Source organism: Taurulus bubalis (genome assembly GCF_910589615.1).
Source record: "Taurulus bubalis genome assembly, chromosome: 1".
Lineage (NCBI taxonomy): Eukaryota > Metazoa > Chordata > Actinopteri > Perciformes > Cottidae > Taurulus > Taurulus bubalis.
This window is the reverse complement of record NC_136589.1, coordinates 39,705,782-39,725,434: the sequence shown is the minus strand read 5'-3', so window position 1 is coordinate 39,725,434 and position 19,653 is coordinate 39,705,782. Positions and strand designations below refer to the sequence as shown.

General features: G+C 42.8%; 1 protein-coding gene across 1 annotated transcript; it reads right to left on the bottom strand.

The window, feature by feature from the left end:
• Positions 1 to 1,635: 1,635 nt before the first annotated feature.
• Positions 1,636 to 18,676, bottom strand: nectin4b (nectin cell adhesion molecule 4b; the record flags this gene model as incomplete). The annotated part of the gene is made up of 11 exons (XM_079232517.1): positions 1,636 to 3,820; positions 4,607 to 4,786; positions 5,753 to 5,812; positions 6,141 to 6,216; positions 6,333 to 6,492; positions 6,834 to 6,985; positions 9,002 to 9,119; positions 10,345 to 10,623; positions 13,356 to 13,523; positions 15,019 to 15,219; positions 18,625 to 18,676. The coding sequence occupies 11 exons, from the start codon at positions 18,674 to 18,676 to the stop codon at positions 3,530 to 3,532; spliced, it is 1,737 nt and encodes a 578-aa protein (XP_079088643.1). The 3' UTR covers positions 1,636 to 3,529.
• Between the last annotated feature and the right edge of the window lie 977 nt (positions 18,677 to 19,653).

Sequence of the window (19,653 nt, the reverse complement as noted above, 5' to 3'; positions counted from 1 at the left end):
GATTCGGTCCAGACGTTGTCGTCGGATCAGAGCGTCAAAGAGAAGGCGGACGCCTCGGCGAATCACGGGACGCCGCCTCCGGCGCAGACGGAGGAGAGGCAATGCGAACAGCTCAAGGCGGACGTCTGCGAAAGCGACTGCAGGGACGACGACGAAGACTTGATAGTCAAGCTCGAGGACGAGGACGACGTCCAGATCGTGGAGCAGATCGTGGACTCGGTGGTCGATTGCGGCGATGACGATGACGGTGGTGACGACGGAGGCGGAGCGGGTCACCACGAGATGGAACTGGACCTCCCACCCGCCGAGGTTGCGGAAGAACAAGAGAGCCAGCATTGGTCGTCCGTTTCGGTGGGAGACAGCGACAACGCCGATGACTCAGACTGCTTCTTCGAACCGAAGCAGCTGTCCCAAAATATGGACTCGGAAATCCTGCTCATTCAGAACGCTTTGGACATTTTCGATAATTCGGCGGAGACGGCGTACTCGGACAGGTTCGTGAGGGACGCGGGACCCGGTGCGTCGAGCAAATCAAGCTTAACTTTTAGCCAACCGCAGCAGAGTCAGCCGATGGACGAGATGAATCCCCCGGAGAGAGAAGTGTCCTTCAGATTCCTCTCGGAGAAGCAGCCACAGACTAAAAACGCGTCGGCATTCAACCCCGACAGCAGATTCTTTCTTCTGAACGACCCCGAGTTGCACAAATCGATCGCGAGCCGCCGCATAAAGGAAAAGTGGTTCATCTGCCCGTTCTGTGGCAAAAGCTTCGACCGCGTCAGCCACCTGGAGATCCACCAGCGGATTCACACGGGGGAGAAACCGTACACGTGCGAGACGTGCGGCAAGTGCTTTTCTCAGAGGAGCAACCTTCGCACTCACCAGCGGACTCACAAAGAGGCACTTTCCCAAAATGCAGTTTGATTCAGTAGATTTTAAAGAGTGAGAAAAGAAAAAGCTACTAAATATATCTGTGTGTCAAGATGAACTAACAAATTCCCGTTCTATTTTGATATTTCTGCAAAGTAATGTAGCCGACAGATTTTTACTGTGCACTTCTTTCTTTTTGTTTGTTGAGATAAATTAAAACTTTAACATAGCGTGGCGTGTAAGGACTCATTTTAGCTCTTAAATACCGTTTGTAAACCCGGCAGCCGGTTTAAAAAAACTAAAACATGTCGGGACATCCAACTGCAAACCTCTGTGTGTATGAAGACTGTAGAGCCTCTGATCTCCATTACAGTGTGACACTTTTTCACATCCTTGGTCCGTCATCAGGCTCACAGTGAAAACAGAACGGCTCAGACCTGCATGGAGATGGAAAGACAGAAATTATGAAAAAGACAACCACAGCGCTTAGAGAATGAGACTGAACTCGCACCAGTCCATGGCTTCATGTGACAGTCGCCATTACACAGGGACCTGAATTGTGTGTCGTCTTTGGAATATACTGCTGAAACGTCGAGTTTGGTCACATGTACTTTTCATTTGTGAGACTTTTGCAAATATCTAACAATTTTGTAAAGTCATGTGGTAAATTGACTGCATTTACAAAGCACCTTGCTAGTTTTCGACCACTCGAAGCACTTCATGCCGACATTTACACACACACACACACACACACTAATGCTCATTCGCTCATCGATTGCACAGCTTTCAGCAGAACAAGGACACTTTGACATGTGGACTGGAGGAGCCCGGGATCGAACCTCCGATTACGGGGCGACCCACTTCTCCTTCCTGAGCCACAGCTGCCCCCAGCCTATGTATCCGCTACAGGAAAGGAAGCGCTCATCTTAGCACTTTAAGAATTGTAGCCTTGCATGCTGGGAGATGTAGGTCTTCTTGTAGGTAGTCTTAGGTGTAGTAGCCGAAGGTCTCCTCCAGCCGTCCGTGCCCGGGTCACTTCCTCCCCCAAATACTCTGATTGGCGTAGCAGCATCCTAAAGGAATAGTTAGCCGTTTTGGGAAATAAGCCTTTCTTGAAAAGAGTTCGATGAGAACATTGATGCCACTGTCGATTCCCGTTGAAACTAGAACCAGCAGCCGATTAGCTTAGCTTAGCACAAAGACTGGAAAGGGAGGGAAACCACTAGCCTTGCTCCCTGGAAGTTTCCAGTTACAAGGCTATATCTCGGCTGCGGACATGACGACTCTTGAGAAGAAAGTGAATAAGCAAATTTCCCAAAATGTCTCTGTAATTGTGTAATAGAGGTTTTCCCCTGAGGTTACTGAACTCACTCACCATCCTGTCACACAGAGAGAGACCAGCCACCCTGTGAAAATCCAGTTATTCTACTGGTACCCACAACCTCAATTATATCCGTCATTACCAAGCAAATGAGGGATGTGAACGCCTGAACAAAAATAAATAAGGAAATCTAAGTCAAATAATGTTGCTGCAGCAGCTGTGAACATTTATCAAATGTATCCTCTCGTCTACGAGGCGAATCAAGCTTAATTATCCCAGGTTATAATAAAGAACAATGGCTTTGTATGCTGTACTTTTATGAATAAACAGTTCAATATTTACATGGCAGTTTTCTTTTTTTATAGTTCCATAGAAAAACACTGAATTAATATAAACAGTTTACACAATGACACACACCGCTGTCTGAACGTTGCTTTACAGTTCATCTTCCGCACGTTTTGTTGTGTCCATTTCATCGCTGTGCACCGATTGGTTTAAACCTCGTCGTGGAGACCAGTTTTCTGCGTGTATCCATGAACATCCACCCGGTATCCTCGTCCCCTTCTGAGTTCAGGTGTCCGTTTGACCTTTCTTGTAGTTGGCAGTTCAATCACAACATCATAAACATAAAGTATCTCCTCATAGCTCTTCCTTATACACACACAAATACACACATGTACTTCTAATCCACAGGTGCATCAAAGATGAAAATATAAAATATTATAATACAGTTCACTCTTAACTTGGCCGGACATTTGGAGCGTAGAAACTGTCTCCATAATGTTCCTCCCTGAATGTTGTTGATGTAAACGAGGCGCCTGTCGGGATTAATCCGGACTCTGCCTTTGTCGGTTTAAGATGTTAGATAAACAGAGTATACATTATGTAACAGGTCCCTTTATTCCTTGCCTGTTCAAGGAGAGAAAGTAGTTTTCATTCGGTTTGTGAAAGGCAGAACTCGTCGGCCGCCTGCTGTAATTCACATTCAGCTAAATAATCGGGATCAAAAGCTTCCCAAAAATAGGAATGCCATCTCTGGTTCATGTCTGGCTGTGGACTGTCGCTGCATCACAGTCACCATCGCTCTCTCTCCTTAATTTCCTGTTGTCTGTCCACTGTCGGCTATCTAATAAAGGCATAAAATGCCCCAAAAATGAATTCATAGGTTGAGGATAAAGGGACAAAATCTCACAATCCAGAGGCAAGGAATAAAAGTGTGGATCGTTCTCGAGGTCAATTACCCCCTGCAGTCAATTTGTACAAAACAAACATCCTGTTGAAGAAGAATGACATCAGTTGCAATGCATTCCTCTCCGCTCGTGTGTCGGATGAGAGTCCGGTCTAGATGATCTGTCCTCTGGGGTGCAGCAGGATGGCGTTGGAGTGCGGCCTGGGCCTGAGGACGCCATTACTGTAGTAGAAGTGATTGGTGAGCGCCTCCGAGAGCTGGTAGGAGCTGCCGTCCTCGTCGTCCTCGGGTTCCTCGGCCGCCGGCGGCGGCGGCGGGGGAACCCAGTCCTCTCCCTGCGGGGAGCCTCCCTCTCTGTGGTGGGCCAGGTCCGGCTCTCTGGGCCCGATGCCTTCGTCCTGCTGGGCCTTCGGGGGAACCAGGGAAGAGGGCAGACCTGAGTCCTGGTATGAACGGCATAGAAACACATTACATCTCTCTCCCTCTTCTTTTCCTTTTTGTCAATTAAAATGGGGCAAATTACAGTCCTTATTTGGACTGAGAAGTTCACCGCTCTGACATAAAACATGCTGAAACACTTTATCCTCCAACTTTTGCAATACATTTTGCAACAGCCTATGAGATATGGTATTGTATGTCTGCTTGCGTTCGTTGAAAGTGAAAATGAATGTATGCGGGCTAAAAACTGAAGAAGTCAAGTATAAAAAAAAAAAATGAGAGCGTGCGTCTCACCACCGTATGACATAAACAACCCTATTTAAAAAAGGTGAGAGTTACTCAACAGGGACACACAGGTTGGTAAATGATCTGCTTTTGCAGCATCATCAGGTGCTAATCGTTTCGCAACAGGTTGGTCAATAATACACGGCTACTTCTGCTTAAAAAAACAGACCAGAAATATAAACGTTTTTACACGTTTTTACATTTGTTGAATGCAACCGGGTAGAGCAAATATTTCCTGTAAAAAACTGGGGTCGCCAATCATGTTGTGATACATTCACTGGTGTTAAGTATGGACCACGTTTACTTTCCTTCTAGGACATTTGATCCTTTGATAAATGGCAAAAAAAATAAAATAAAAGGATAATTTGAAAAGGACAGACAAATATGGTGTGTCCTTTTTTTGTTCCATCTCTAGATTCAGCAGTAAATAAAACATGATACCGTATGACTCATTGCAAACGAAACCAAATGCATTTCCACCGAATCATCCGGATGCTGACACATACCAGTGACATGTTGCTGCTCTTCAGGTACGACTCCACCCTCCTCCTGCGCTCCTCCTTCTCTCGCTCCATCTCTGCTCCTCTCAGGCTCTCTCGGCCGTCGTGCCAGACGACGGGACGTCCCAGCTCGTCCACCTCGGCCGGAGGGCCCCACTTCCCGCTCAGAGTGGAGACGGGTCGCTCCTGCGGGGCGAGGGAGGTGAAACAGTCACAACACTGATAACGAGGACTCTTCAGTTCTCACACAATACATATACAAAAATGGCAACTTTGATTATTTCTGTCTTCATCAGTTGCTGTTCAATCATGCGAGTTAGTATAGTGTCGTATTACATGAAGTACCTGTGTGTTATAATGGGGAGTGACTCAGGTGGAGTTAGGAAGCCGATAACTGATGCCACTTTTTACATTTTTTTAATAAATTTGACCATTTTTATTTAAAGAGAGAATATTCAATATTTCTCTCAGATGTTTATTAACGTCTACTTTTGTTGTGTTCATTTAATAAAATCCTCCGGAAACCACATTGAAGTGATTTCTCTGGTCAGCCATTATTTATATATATATATATATATATATATATATATATATATATATATATATATATATATATATATATATATATATATATATATATAGAGTAATAGTCATGGCAGTAGGGCTGAAACTAACTAATTATTAGGATACAAATGAATACCATGATTATTTCACAAATTAATCAATTCATTGTTTATTCTCAAAAATGTAAAAAAAAAAAAAAAAGAAGAAGAAGTAATATGGACCCTTTTGTTTCAACATTCTGAAACCTAAAGATAGTTAATTTATCGTTTATCTTTTTATGTCCTTTTATGATCTATTATGCAGTTCTTTTGTTCCCCTGTTTTTGTTTGTATATTGTATTTATTTGTGTTCTACTCCATTTGCTCTTTTTGGTTATTTGTTTGGTTTTGTTGTATTCATTGACTTTATGGTCCTTTTTGTTTACCGGTATTTAAGTTATGTATGCTTTGCTTCTCTGTAGAGCACTTTGTAAACTTTGTTTTTAAAAAGGTGCTATATAAATAAAGTTATTATTAGTATTATTATTATGTAAAACAGAGAACATTTCTGGAGCTGGAATCAAATAATTCCCCTCAGCGAGGAACTCACCAGAGAAATCTGGCTGTTTTTCATGCGGCTGTCTACTCTGAGCAGAGCGTAATCTTCAGGCTGGAATGAAGAGAGAAAGTGAGAGAACGTTAGCGAACATGAAGATAAATACACTGAATCGCCCCAGAATGAGATGTTAACATGCAGCGTTCGCAGACACGTATTATTATTATTTGTTTGAAGCTGCAAGCAGCCTGCAATCATCGGCCTCCACACAGCAGACATGGCTGCAGCGGCTCCGCCCCGGACTACACTCGGGCAGGGTGGGCGTGTCGATCTGGGTTCTCTGAACTCGACAGGTTATTGTTCTCAGAGTGTGTGTGTGTGTGTGTGTGTGTGTGTGTGTGTGTGTGTGTGTGTGTGTGTGTGTGTGTGTGTGTGTGTGTACCTGCACTCTGGGGTCTGTGCTGACAGAGTTCAGTCTCCTGAAGGAGGCTTGTCTGGAGAAGCTTTGAATTTCCTCCCTGAGAAAACAATATAGTGTGTAAACAGTTTAAATAGTCAGCTGACAACAAGTCCAGCTACCTTCACGATAAGGGGAATACATAAAAGTATTTGATGAGAATGTGGGCCAGCTTACGTTTTTTCGCTGAGCTCCATCTCAAGCTTTTTGTTTTTGTGCCGATGGTGGCGGTTGACCAGCAGGACGACCAGGACCAGGATCAGGACCAGAGCTCCGGCCGAAGCGCCGATAATGATCAGCAGCAGGTTGTCGATGGAGCCCTTCTGTTGAGAGGTCTCTGCAAGCAGAAGGAGGACAGGAAGACATCTGATGAATATCTCTCACACAAACGCGCTGCAACAAAACCACAGAGGCATGTTTTTGTGAAGCAATTTATATCTTAAAAAGGAGTTAAACAGCTTCAGTGCATACTGTGTATCCACCACAAGGGGGCAGCAAACCTGCACAATTAAAATGAGAATTGAGTTTAGTTGTATAAAACTCAACTTTTCTCCTGATTAATTTCAAGTGTCTGTCCTCTCATTTCCCCCTTCTACACCACAAAAGCACACCAACAGGACAGTTTCTCTTTTCAATCCTGTGTGATCTTAAACAGTCACGAAGCTGGATCACACTCACCTCTTACGGTCATTATGTACTCTGTTATTCCCACTCCCACATCGTTCCTGGCCACGCACTCGTAGACCCCGCTGTCATTCATGCGGAGGGCCCGTCCAAACACAAGTTTTCCTCCGGCCACAGACGTCCGATCTGGCAACGCTCCTCCTTTCCTGTGGATAAGCAGAACGTTAATGTCGCCATTAATTTGGCAATGATGTGAACCAGAGGTGAACCCATGGATAAACCATGCAGAGACCTGTGACTCACTGCTCAGAACAATAGCTGTGACTCACTTTGGTGACCAATGTGAACAGAACTGCATTCCAGCCCAAAATATAATCCTCTTGTGTCAGAGGAGGAAACACACAAACATCTGTAACGACGCCTGAACTAACACAGCAACATGAAATGCAGCGACCGGCTTGCATCACAAAAGCGTTTCGGCTAAAATAAGCACATCACCGGATCAGGTTCACCGCAGAGTGTGTAACCACCAATTCCCTTACACCTGAACCAAAACCTGCCGGGCTTACAACTGGCGCCCATTGATCTGAATAGACCAAATAAATGCTAGGTTTGGGGGGATTTAAGCGAGTTCAGCGAGTGCACAGTGCCGCTGAAGACATCACATAATGGAGAGCCAGTTTCTGATCGGGTCCACTGAGAGGGGTCATGTTGCTCTTGGTTTCACTGCAGCAGCAGCAGCAGCAGCTATTTAACTGCCGCTTCACCTCCCAAACGGGGGCCAAGCTCAGGTTTCTTTTCTCAAAAACCCCACCTAGCTTCTCTAACCAGCCTTTTATAATAGAGTCGCAGGTGGAGATTGCACCTGATACAGAGTAGATGGTTGAAAATGATATAGATAAGATACAGAAGAAAGAAAGAAGCCAAACCACCTTCTGCAGCTAAAAAGATTCTAATCCATTTTGTTGATCTTTGTGAGAGAATTATCGCAACATCAATGCAACGAGATGCAGGTATAGGCGTATTTTGCTACCATTGGGCAGAGCCACGCTAGCAGTCTTTATGCTAAGATATGCTAAACGGCTGCAGGTTGTAGCTTCATATTTACCGTTCAGACATGAGAGTGGTATCGAAAAGTAAGTAAAACACCTGAAAATAAGAATTGTTGTGGTATAGTTACCCTCGGACGTTTATATCTACATATAGAGAGTTCTCCTACAGGCTTGGCACACGAGTGAAGTATCAATTGGTTGCAATCTCAGGTACCGTCAGCTCTGTTCACTTTAGCATCGCTAGCTGCAAGCCACAGGAGATACGTGGAAGTCGGTTTCCCCATGAAATAGTGTTTCCATCCTGTTCAAATTATAGCAGCCCCCTCCTCCTTGCTCCGTGGTTAGGGTTCAGGATCTGGGTCGGTTTAGTTTTGGGGTAACACATCGACTGGAAACGGTATTCGACTCAGCCGCCGCCATGTTGAGAGCTGTGTGGAAGCAATCCTCCTGCTCTGAATTTCGCATCGTGCACCTTAAACTAAAATTTAAAAAGGAGCTTCTTCTCTGGGTTCGAACAATGCTCGTCCACACATCATGATCTGGTGACGATGAACGCGCCGAAGGGTCTGTGGGGTTGAAAAACCTTAAATCTGAATAATCTTTTTAACATTTCAAGATTGCTTCACAGCTAAAATAATTTCCACTCAGCACACAACATTTGATCACTGCGTGTTCAGTCGTAGCTGTAATGGCAGGTACGGTCTCTCTAATTTAAGCACAGACCCTGTGTTTTTACCAGGCATTAGAGTGATATTTAAAGCACGGCACTATGATTAAGTGCTTATTGTGTGTCTCCTGCTCTTCCTTGTGTCGCTTGCACCCTCCCTCGTGTGAAAATATCTCCCTCAATCTTCTTCTGACTTCAAATTGCGCAACGCGACACCGCAGCTTTTATTCTGTGGTGAATTGAGCCGGTAGAGAAAGACGCCCCTCCTTAACATTCAATCACACTTCCTTGTTGCTTCGCAAGTGTGTAGTCTGTGTGTGTACGTGATGGCAGCGGCTTACACATGTTTTGAGACGCATTCCAGTCCCATGTAAAGAGCATTTTAGCAGTGCAAACAGCATCCCAGTGGGGTGAATTGGCATGTAAGTGTCAGATTCTTGCTGGCAGCCAGAAAGAGAGAAACAGATAATGTGTATGAGTAGCAGACAGACGGATGACGGTACCGTGTCCAGGTGATGTTCTGAGGTTTGGGGTATCCTCCGCCGCCGCAGACCAGCTCCGCTTTTTCCAAACCCGCAAACCAGTCCCCCGTACTGGCGGAGATGGTGGCGTCTGGGGGGTCTGACACAGAAACACAGATGTGAGCATGCAGTGACACTAAATATCCACACATCAGCTGCACGGTAGAGCAAAGAGAAAACCTTGTATGTGAGGATCGTTATCAGCAGAGAGGGCCATAAATGTGTGAGGCTGTTTCATGTCTTTAATTATCCAAAGATGATTCTCTACGTTCTCACACTGATTAAGTCGACAGAGGAGGGTGGGAGGGACTTATTTTGAAAGTCACAAATAAGTCTGATGCTTTGGCATGGAAGTCAAGTCAACGTAAACGAAACTCTGGGTTTTGAGTTGTTAGGCACCAACATGGAATACCAGTAGGCCAGTATACTGGTACAGTGTGTCATTCCTGGTACAGTGTGTCATTCCGGGGACACAATTACTATTTTATGTAATTTCTGAGTCGAGTGTGTAACCAGTCTTCTCCGGACGACATTGAGCCGTCACACTACACTGGACAAAGAGCAATAGTTGTGTGCAGAAGGAACTAAAGTGAAGAGCGATAGTGGAGGCAGAAGCATTACTCATACACTTTCCCAGCAACCTGCCAATATTGTCTAATGTTTAGTCTCCTGCAAGCCATTTATTTTCCCAATAGGAAGGTTAAGCTATACAAATATCTCTTGCAGAGCAGCCAGAGGGGGAAATGAAACAGAGGGTTAAATTAGACATTAGCAGGAGGAGCTAAAGAACTGAACATACAGCATGCAACAGTGTCCTAACGATTTAACTATGTCACACTGACACAAATAGGAATACTTTAAATTCTGAGAGGTGCACCATTTTCCCAAAATGCAATTTGCAACCTACTACAGAAATTATCAGCAGGTTTTTGCACAAAAAAAGTCTGTGTACTCAAAAAAGGTCAGTATGCGTACTAATTAATGCTTATGTTTGTGCCGTTTGTCCCAGGAAATAGATGAGCTGATCAGAAAAAGCATTTTTTTTTAAACCTTAAACATGAGGCAGCTCAAGGAAGTATTACATTTTCACTTTCTCTTTTCTTAATTGAGTTGGACATTCCAAAGTCACAGTTTGATTGATCTACGGGTGAACGGCACATTTCCTGTTGGTACATAACGTACAGGTATGTTCCCTAAAAGCTATGACACAAGTACATACTGTGGATTATTTGGTTCCACACACTAACGCAGAGAATAGCTCTGCATTTAGAAAATATAATCTGCTTTGCAACATCATCATCATCATCATCATCAGCTCTACTCACACTGGACCACCAGGCTGTTTGGGATCCTGCGCGGCTGCTCCAGGCCGGGATGCCACACCAAACAGTCCAGTTTTTTCCCGTTCATGCCGCGTAATGGGTGCAGGGAGTAGTAGCTGGACACGGAGCCGCCCTCCTTGGTGCGGTTCTGGGCCTGGCCCGGCAAGTCGGTGTCCCAGGAGAGACGGGGAGCCGGGTGTCCCACAGCTCGACAGGAGGCGGCCACGCGGTACGACTGGCCCTCCACCAGGAGCACGGGGTCCAGGGAGGAGATGGGTAGAACTGAGAGGAGAGGAGGAGGAGGAGGAGGAGGAGTTTAGAGTATTGTTTCTTCACTTGAGTGTTTGAACTTCACTGTGCAGAGTTTGACACGAGAAGGAGGTTTTCACATGAATCTGACATGAAATTTTCTCTGAGCTTCATCTTAAATCTGAGTTTAACACAAGACTTTGTGACAGCTGGGGAATCGTAGTCCAATACGAAACCTCCAGTGAGAGTACTTTAAAGTTAAGTAGGAGACATCTTGTTTCACTTTTATGGATGTCATTAAAAAAAGATTTAACAATGAAGTAATTTAACTTTCTAGCAGAAAAACACAACACAAATTGATTATTAGTATTTATTTATATGCTATAACATTTTAGAAAGTAGAAAATTAAAATCTATGAAGTGATTTTTATACATCTATTTTATTTCATATAAAAATATTTTTTTATTGAACAGATAAAGCAATTTACTTACTAACTTTTTTGTTTTATTAGGTACTTTGTTTTTAACATAATATATATTTATATGTTGTGGATAATAGTCCTGTAAGCTATTAGATGTATTGTGTTTTCAGATTTTGTATTTGTATTGCATCCACTTTCCATCTCTTAAACACAATTAAACTCCATTAGTATTAACAACGATGTGGTAAACCACTTGCGTAATGCACATCACCCACAATTACTGCATTAAGAGATGATTAATACTTCCTAAAGCCTGCTCAAGGTAAATTTGTCTTCACCTAAAATTACCTGTAGCGGCTGTAATTAAAAAATCCATTCAAACCAGGACGTCACGAATGTTTTTATCATCGTGGGACAAGTTTGAGCAACAAGCGGCCTCAAGGTCTCGTCGCTGAAAGATTCAGATAAGAACGGTGTGATAATAATGAAAAAAAAAAAAAGACCTTAAATACATCCTGCAACACAGAAGAGACCATAATCAAGAAAACCAAACCCCGCCAGGATCTTTCTGAGAAATGAAAGACAGACGGTGGAGAGCAAGAGTGTAGCAACTTCAGACATGAACATTAAGAATGTAGAGAATTTCTTGGCCTGGTTTTCTTGATTATGTCTCCTCTGTGTTCCAGGATTTATTTAAGGTCAGGGCATGAACTAAATCAAGTCAATCCATGACATTGTTTTTTTCTTTTAACCATAAAAACACCTGTTTTATTACTCTCGGTCACCAACTGGTTGAACACGATTGTGATTCACGCCCGTCTTTTAATGGCAGCGCTCGCTGTTGTAAACAAACTGGGAAATCTTTCCATTGACGTTCGGATTATTAGCGTAGAAGACGTAAACAGGTAGTTAGCATTAGCAGAACAATCCATTATGGATTAGCACACAAAGAAAAGGGCACCACCTGTAGAGACTCAAACCGTGTAAACAGAAACTTAAACGCATGACATCACGGTACCGCCCTCTGAGTGTGATTGACAGGTGATAGGTGGGAAAAAATGTCCTGCACACTGCAAAAAAAAGTTCCTATTAAGGAACATTTTAATCTTTATACAAGTGATGACAATGACCCAAAGCCAAATAAACCCATATACCGTACATACAAATCTAGAAAACAATATAGTAATCAAAAGAAAGTCTTAATTCAAATATTTCAATCAAATCAACGCAGACGCTATTTCTAATAAGGAGGTTTAGACTAAATATGCACTTGACGTATATATGTATATGTATCATCTGGATTCAACATTCTATGGTTACATGTTTACGGTTTAAGGAGGCGAGGGAATCCGGTGCTGGAGGTTGAGTGAGTGTATTTCTGTAGGTTTGTCTAATCCGTGGCGTGTTGGGACAAGTTTACAACTGAGCCGCCACCGTTGATGACTTGGGCCAACAAGCTAAAGTCATTAAGAACAGATAGCAGCGCTGCAGGTTTCACCAGGAGGACGATCCAGAAAAAAACATTCATCCCCACAAATGCTGTTAGGGCGCCACTGAAATCAGGACGCAATGCAATGATCTCAAAGTGACGAAGGAAGACGTCCAAATTATTCAGGTGACTGAGTGACAAATGGAAAAATTAGTTAAGCGTTTTGTAGAACTGCTCATTTATGGCGGCACGCACCAGGACCATTCGTCTTTGCAGTGACTCACAACTACCTCAAAACATATTTCATCGCCTGTTTGATATCGCCATTGTGGGATTTAGCGTACACTGGTGGGATTTTAAGACTGAAGACACAGTTCAGGACGTCTTCTACAGAGTGAAGACCCACTGGAAACTCCATATCTTGTCTAATCCATATTTTTCTTGTACGTCTGCACTTAATTGACCAAATATTGTCATTACTTTCCCCCTGTTGTAAATGACACAGTTGCTTTTTATGTCTATTCTGTATATACAATATCTGTTGCTCTTCCCAAAGTTTCTCCATTTAATATTTTCCTCTGTGAACTTTTCTTCATATGAATCAAGCAGTCTGAGGATAGAAGGTGTCGAGCCGTTTGTGCGGTTTTGGGCTCTATAAATAAAGTTGACTTGACTTGGAAACATATCACCAACCTGTTAATATCCACTTTTTGGTTCCATTTCAAATCATTACAATGAATAATGTGTCAGTGTTCGTGGCCACGTCGACAAACCTGCGGTTGGCTTTTTCTTCTACGATCATGATTAGGGTTTAAACATCATTACAGCAGCTCTGATAGGATTAGGAAAGTGTGGGAGCGACAGAGAGAGAGAGAGAGAGAGAGAGAGAGGGAAAGTACGAGGATGACTCTCACCCCAGACGGTGAGCGCGATGTGCCGCTCAAAGTTTCCGTTGGGGAAGGTGGAGATGTGGCAGGTGTAGCTGCCCTTGTCCGACCCCTCGGTGCTGGGGATGAGCAGCGCCGAGTTCTCCGTGGGACTCCGGCTCTCGAACCTCACGCGGCCGGAGTAACGCCCGAACTCTGACGTACAGAACATAGACTTCAGCTCGGGCCTAGATTATACGTTCATTATCCTTGAGACAAAGCTCAAACAGACACAAAAAAATGATTGAAATATATGGGAACAATACAAATGCTACATCAAAAGTATTGCCAACAACAACGGAAAATAGATTATTAGACATTGGCAAACTGAACTAGCATTCATCCAAAGACGTCACAACCTCACCCTACAGACACATGATCTACTTAGTAGTATTTCTAAACTGTAAAACAGTGCAAGGCCAAAGTGCCCATTGGAAATGGTATGATGTTATGTGTAAATATGCATATAATAAGTGTAAAAACAGGCTGAAATTGCCAAATAGTGGGTTGGGTTCATGGCCTCAGGGCCCACTTAAAAGATTACGATAGAATTGTAAACATAAGATATGAATCTTTAAAGCTGTCAGTCTAATATTGAGATGTAACAAACAGAACAGGCAGTAATTGTAAAAAAGAATTGGTCATTTCTATATGTAGTCTAAATCTAGTGTTTAAACTTGGACGTGCAATGTAAATACAGATTGATTTATTAGAAATGTTCTACTTTATTTGGCCGTAGTTTTGTCCCCTGGTAGGATCTCATTTCAGATCATTTCCAGAGTTTTTTTTAAATATTTCATCACAGAGCTACGAACCTACAGAATAGAAAAGTTCAACCTAGTTCTAATAAACTGGAATGACATTTGGTTTTGACTGTTATCAGTTCTTGCATTTCCTTTGAACTCAGTGCCCTTTCAGTCTCAGTCATACTATTTGAATGAGAGGAGGGGCAGGTTTATTGCAATGTAGCTTCACTTATTGTTGGTGTTCTGCCCAAAATGTACAAAAAGTAGCTCAAATTATAACTAATTTACCCTCCAAATTATATGAAAGGTTTAGATTTTATATGTGAGCCTGTTTGCATTGAGCTGTCTATACACTCATGTACACTCTGAGTGCAGCCGGCACTCAACCGCTAATCATAGTGCGACTGTTGAGAAGCATTATGTTTATGTGGGTGTTAAAGTGTTAAGTCCTAAAACTGCAATAAAACTGAAAGTTAAACAGGTTTATGAGGTCAGGAGTATGAACGAATACATTGATTAAGACAAGTGTGTCAATTTCCTTTAAAAAATCCTTAAATCACAATAACAATTTGGATTATAAGCATAATTTAAGATAATTAATTACATTTATTGTAACTTAGGTTCTTACTAATTACACTTTTTGAAGAAAAAAAAAAGCATTTTACTATTTATAATTGAAATCACTTCCAGTGTTAAGTCCGTTTCTCTAATAGAAATGGGATTGCAGTGAAAGAACAGACATCATTCAGGTTCTATTTAGACAGAACCTTTAAAAAAAAAAGATGCTTTGGTTTGGTTGTTGTAATATTTAATATCTAATGAAAGCAGATCATGAAAGAGTCCAATCAGTGACTGTAAACACAACGTCTGTCAGGTGGCAGAACTCTCTCCTCGCTGCAGCTCACCTGTGTGGCCGTCCAGGAAGTGGGCGGTGATGATCTGGTCCTTGCTGCCGTCCGGGAGCTCCTTGGTCCAGGTGACCTGCACCACCTTCTCCCCGTTCTCCACCTGGTAGTGGCAGGGCAGCCGGGTCTCGCTCTCGGCGAAGGAGCGCAGGGAGGTGACGGCCTGAGGAGGCTCCACAAAGCCCGCCCGCACACACGCCGCTGAGGAGAGAGGGTCGGACCATTTGAGAGTTCATTGAAAGGGTTATAGCCTCTGGTAATTGCCTTTTTGTGGCAGTCTGCAATGAATCACAGATACATGTATTAACATTTTTCATGGTAATCCCTCCAGCAGATGAGATATTTCAGTTGTTTAGGCTTCTCCAATGTGAATATTTGATACTTTCTCTGTTTTCTATCGCTGCAAGTTGAATATTTGTGGGAGTTTCGTACCGTTGGTCAGCTATATGAGGCTCTGGGAACTTTCACTGACACTTTAAAGATTGAAAGATGAATCGATTAAGCTGTAAAAAAGGTTTCCTTAAGACTACGATTTAAAAACAGCTTTCCTTCTTTACACTTTTCATTCATGCGTCATGAGAAACAGTCCATCTACACTGCAATCGCCGGAGGCCTTGACGTCATCCCATGATGCATTGAGCCGAGAGGCGAGGAAGACCCCAGACAGGTGTGTGTAGACAGATGAAACACACTCACACCTGCGGGCGGGCACCGGTTCACCCAACCTGCTCGTCTGTTGGCAGGCCGACACGAGGAATCACGGAAGGTGCGGTTTGCACACGGGATCTTCGTGCTGTGGGGCGACGGCGCACACGGCTTCGAACAATAGTGCTTTTATGTTCTTTCTTCTTTCTTCAAAAGCAGAAATGTTTTCCCCGTTTGTGAACACACTCACTCAAGACGGAGCTACTGGAGAGTCTTTGTGTCGGGTGACGGTTCAGAAGCCGTTTGAGAGGTTCTTCCACACGAGCTGGATCTTTTTGCGCCATGTTTACGTCCTTGTTCGTCAATTATTCTGCTGTCTTTGTTTAATTAAACGTTTCCGCAGTCTACTGTTTATTATAGATAGATAGATATATACTTTATTAATCCCCAAGGGGAAATTTCTTATGAACATATAGGAGACTTGCACTGGTTGTTGTCTGATCACCTGACTCTTATCCCAACTGCTCTTATTGATAAAACTCTTACCCATCTAATGTCTTAGAGGATATTACTTTTTCTTTTCTATATTCAGCTGAACTCTATTGTTCTTGACATTAAACTACGCCGTTCGTCCCATATGTGTTTTTTTTTTTTCAAATAATTTATGGATGTGTTAATTGTCTCAAGTATTAAAGATGTGAACTTTCCTTTGGATTAGTCGCTGCAGTCTGTGGCTTTAGTATAAAGATTTCATATTGTGAATTTGACACTGAACAAAAGTCCTTTTTTTTTTAGGAGACTACAAGAAATATTCCTTATTAACCCAACGTAGCAGCGCTGAGCAGCGAGGTGGCCGTGCGGCGTCATCAAAGCTGTCATCAGTGCCGACCGGTGACTAAGATTGACTGTACTTTAATCACACCTGGTTTGCGAGCCGACATCGGAGCGTGGGACAGACACACAACCGTGACTGAAAAGGGTGTGTGTGTGTGTGTGTGTGTGTGTGTGTGTGTGTGTGTGTGAGAGAGACCAACATGTGTGAGAGAGCAATGCTTCTACAACTCAAACAGGGAAAAAACAAACATTTGCCCTTTGATGTCTGGGGTCAAAACACACTTTTTTTTTTCTCGTGGTAACCAATTCATGAGGTCAATTAATGATTACACCACAGGCCAGTACGGGACGGGGACGTATCCCACGGACAAAGATCCCACACAGTCGGGACAACATGGACAACAGAGGAAACTGGTCTCTTCACACAGAAAGTTTAAATGTGGCCAACAAAGAACTCCAGTGTGGGCGACCTAACTGTGGAGTGGAGGGAGAAAAGGAAGAAGAACAGCGGGATCATTTATGCCATTTAAAAGGGGAAAGCAATGTGAGAAACAGAGACACATGAGACTGACTTTAGAGGACGGAAACGAGACGTGAAGATAGAGGTGAGAGTCAATAGAGATAAACAACAAACTGAACGAAGGAGTTAAACACACACTCAAAGTAGACAAACACAGGTTCACTTGAGCCACAAGGCCGCCATACAAGCTTTTCCTGTTCCCTCTGCCCGATAGTAACTTTATCGCACCTCTGGTTGCAGGATTAAAGAAAAAACAAAACAATAGTCTAATAGGTGCATTTACTCTTTTAATGGGAGAATAACCTCGGCCCAAGACGGAAGCGAGAGCAGACGACAGAATTAGTCACAGATAACCGGGAGGGTGGATGTTGGGCAATGAGTTCTGATTCATGTTTACTGAAAGTATAAGAATGTGACTGAGCCACATTCTGTTGCGCCGCTTTCTTTCTCCACACCTGCATGGGACAAACTGTTTGTGAGCGGCTGTTGAACATTTCGTTCCATTAATCCACAAAAAAAAAAAAAACACACAGCCTCCACTCCTCTGTGAAGATGTTCCACCAGACAGCAGGGATTTGCTCCTCGCTCGGCCCACCCAGTGAGGTTGGCTGATAAAAGGTTTGGATCGCAGCTGACTTTTCCAATTCTCAAAAAGATGGGTTCAGGTGAGGCAGAGGAGGTCAGAGGGCTCGGTGCAGGACAGTTAAAGTTCCTGCACACCAAATTTTGGAAAACCATTTCCTGATGGAGCTGGCTTTGTGCACACGAGTTGAAACGTGAGACGGCCTTTTTTTTCGTTTTGTAAACTGTTGCCATAAGGTTGGAAGCGCTGCACTGTCTGAAAAAAACAACACCATCTTATTCCGCTTTTAGATTTCCCTTCACTGGAACCACTTGGATCATTAAAAACAGTCCAAAACTAAATGTCACAGAAGACAGAAAGAGTTTTTACTGAATTAATGCAACGTCTTCATGAATGTTTGGTCATTTATCTTCCAGGAAAAAAACCTCAAATTCACCACCACACATCAGAATATGAGACCGTGCCAGCAAAAATCACAGGTGTGCACATGCTTTTGGTGATTTGGTGTAACCAGAGACAACAATATTCAGACGGTAACCATGAGCTCAGACGGGTTTACACACATGCACTGACATATAGAAATATTATAGAGATATTATAGGATTTTCTTATTTTAAAAGTACAAAAACGTGACACTCCAGGTGCTTATTAGAATATCAAAGTGATATTATATGAACATAAAAAGAGATGTAAGCTACCATGTAGCTCCATAAGTTAGTATTTATATCCATGTTTCCATTTTTGTTGGAAAGCAGTTTGTAACGTCTGCATTCTGTCCTTTTAGGAATAGTATAATGACAACTTATAGAGTATCAATTACTTTACAGAAAATGGGAAACACAATAAAGTTAGTGTTGAAATGCATTTTAGTATGAGACACACTGCAACTCTTGTTATCCTTTCTGAACAACTAGAATAAAATGTAAAAAAATGTAAAACAATAAAAGTGAGAATTAAAGCAGAGCAAGTGCAGGTTGTGTCAAACAGTAAATTGCCATGTAAATTAATGTAACAGAACACTCACCAACTAGTAACAGCAAAGCCAGACGATTTGATCTTTGCCCAGTCAACTCCATCTTCACTCCCAAAATAAAAGCTGCTGTGAGTCAACTTCCTCTCCGGGCTGCTAACACTCTGTTATCACGCGCTCATGGTCGATATCTGCGTTAAGATCACGCAGGAAGCCCCGCAAGCAGCTCGGCAGGTGCAACAGGTGTTCCCTCTTCAAACCACACATACGATGCTTACAAACTAAAATACAAAAAAAAAAAACTCCACTTGTTGTCCTCTGGTTGAAGTTAAGTAAACTGCGTTAACTTGATTAAAAGTGCAAAGTCCTCTGCTGCGCCTGGACCGTGAACTCAGCACAGAAAGTTAAAGTACACAAATACACTTGAAGGGAACGCAGAAAATACAAAATAAAGCGTGTATTGACCAAACAGAAACCTGCTTGTTTGTCACGCACAGGGAGAAGCACCTCCACCGCAGGTTTGAGCCTCTACACCTGTCTGGGTCAGACTCCGCCCACTGCTCCAGTTGGACACGCCCATTTTGGTGCTGCGTCTACGTGGAGTCGAGAAAATAGTTATTTTCACTTGTTCTAACATCATGACGGGAAAATAAAAAACGGACACACAAGAATGAACATCCTGCAGCATACGCTGATTTATTTATTTATATAATCATTCATCTTAATTATACTTTACAGTACTTTTCACTCAACAGCGAGAACAACTGAGAAGGACAAAGGAGATGATATGACAGAAAACAATATTAATAAGTCATAGTAAAAAATGTAGGTTAACACATTACAAGCCAGTAGAATTACGTTTTATTATGAATCTCATGCAGCTGTACACATAGGTTCTGCCTTTTTAAAGTGCTGATAAATAATCATTAATTGAACAACAACAAAAATATATATAAAGTATTGCATCATGAGAACAAAAATAAGTTTGAATTCAGTTCCATCAACTCAAGCTGAACATATCAGAATTACAAAATGAGAACTCATGAACGCTGCAAATATTTAATTGGCAGCAGGAGCTCTGAC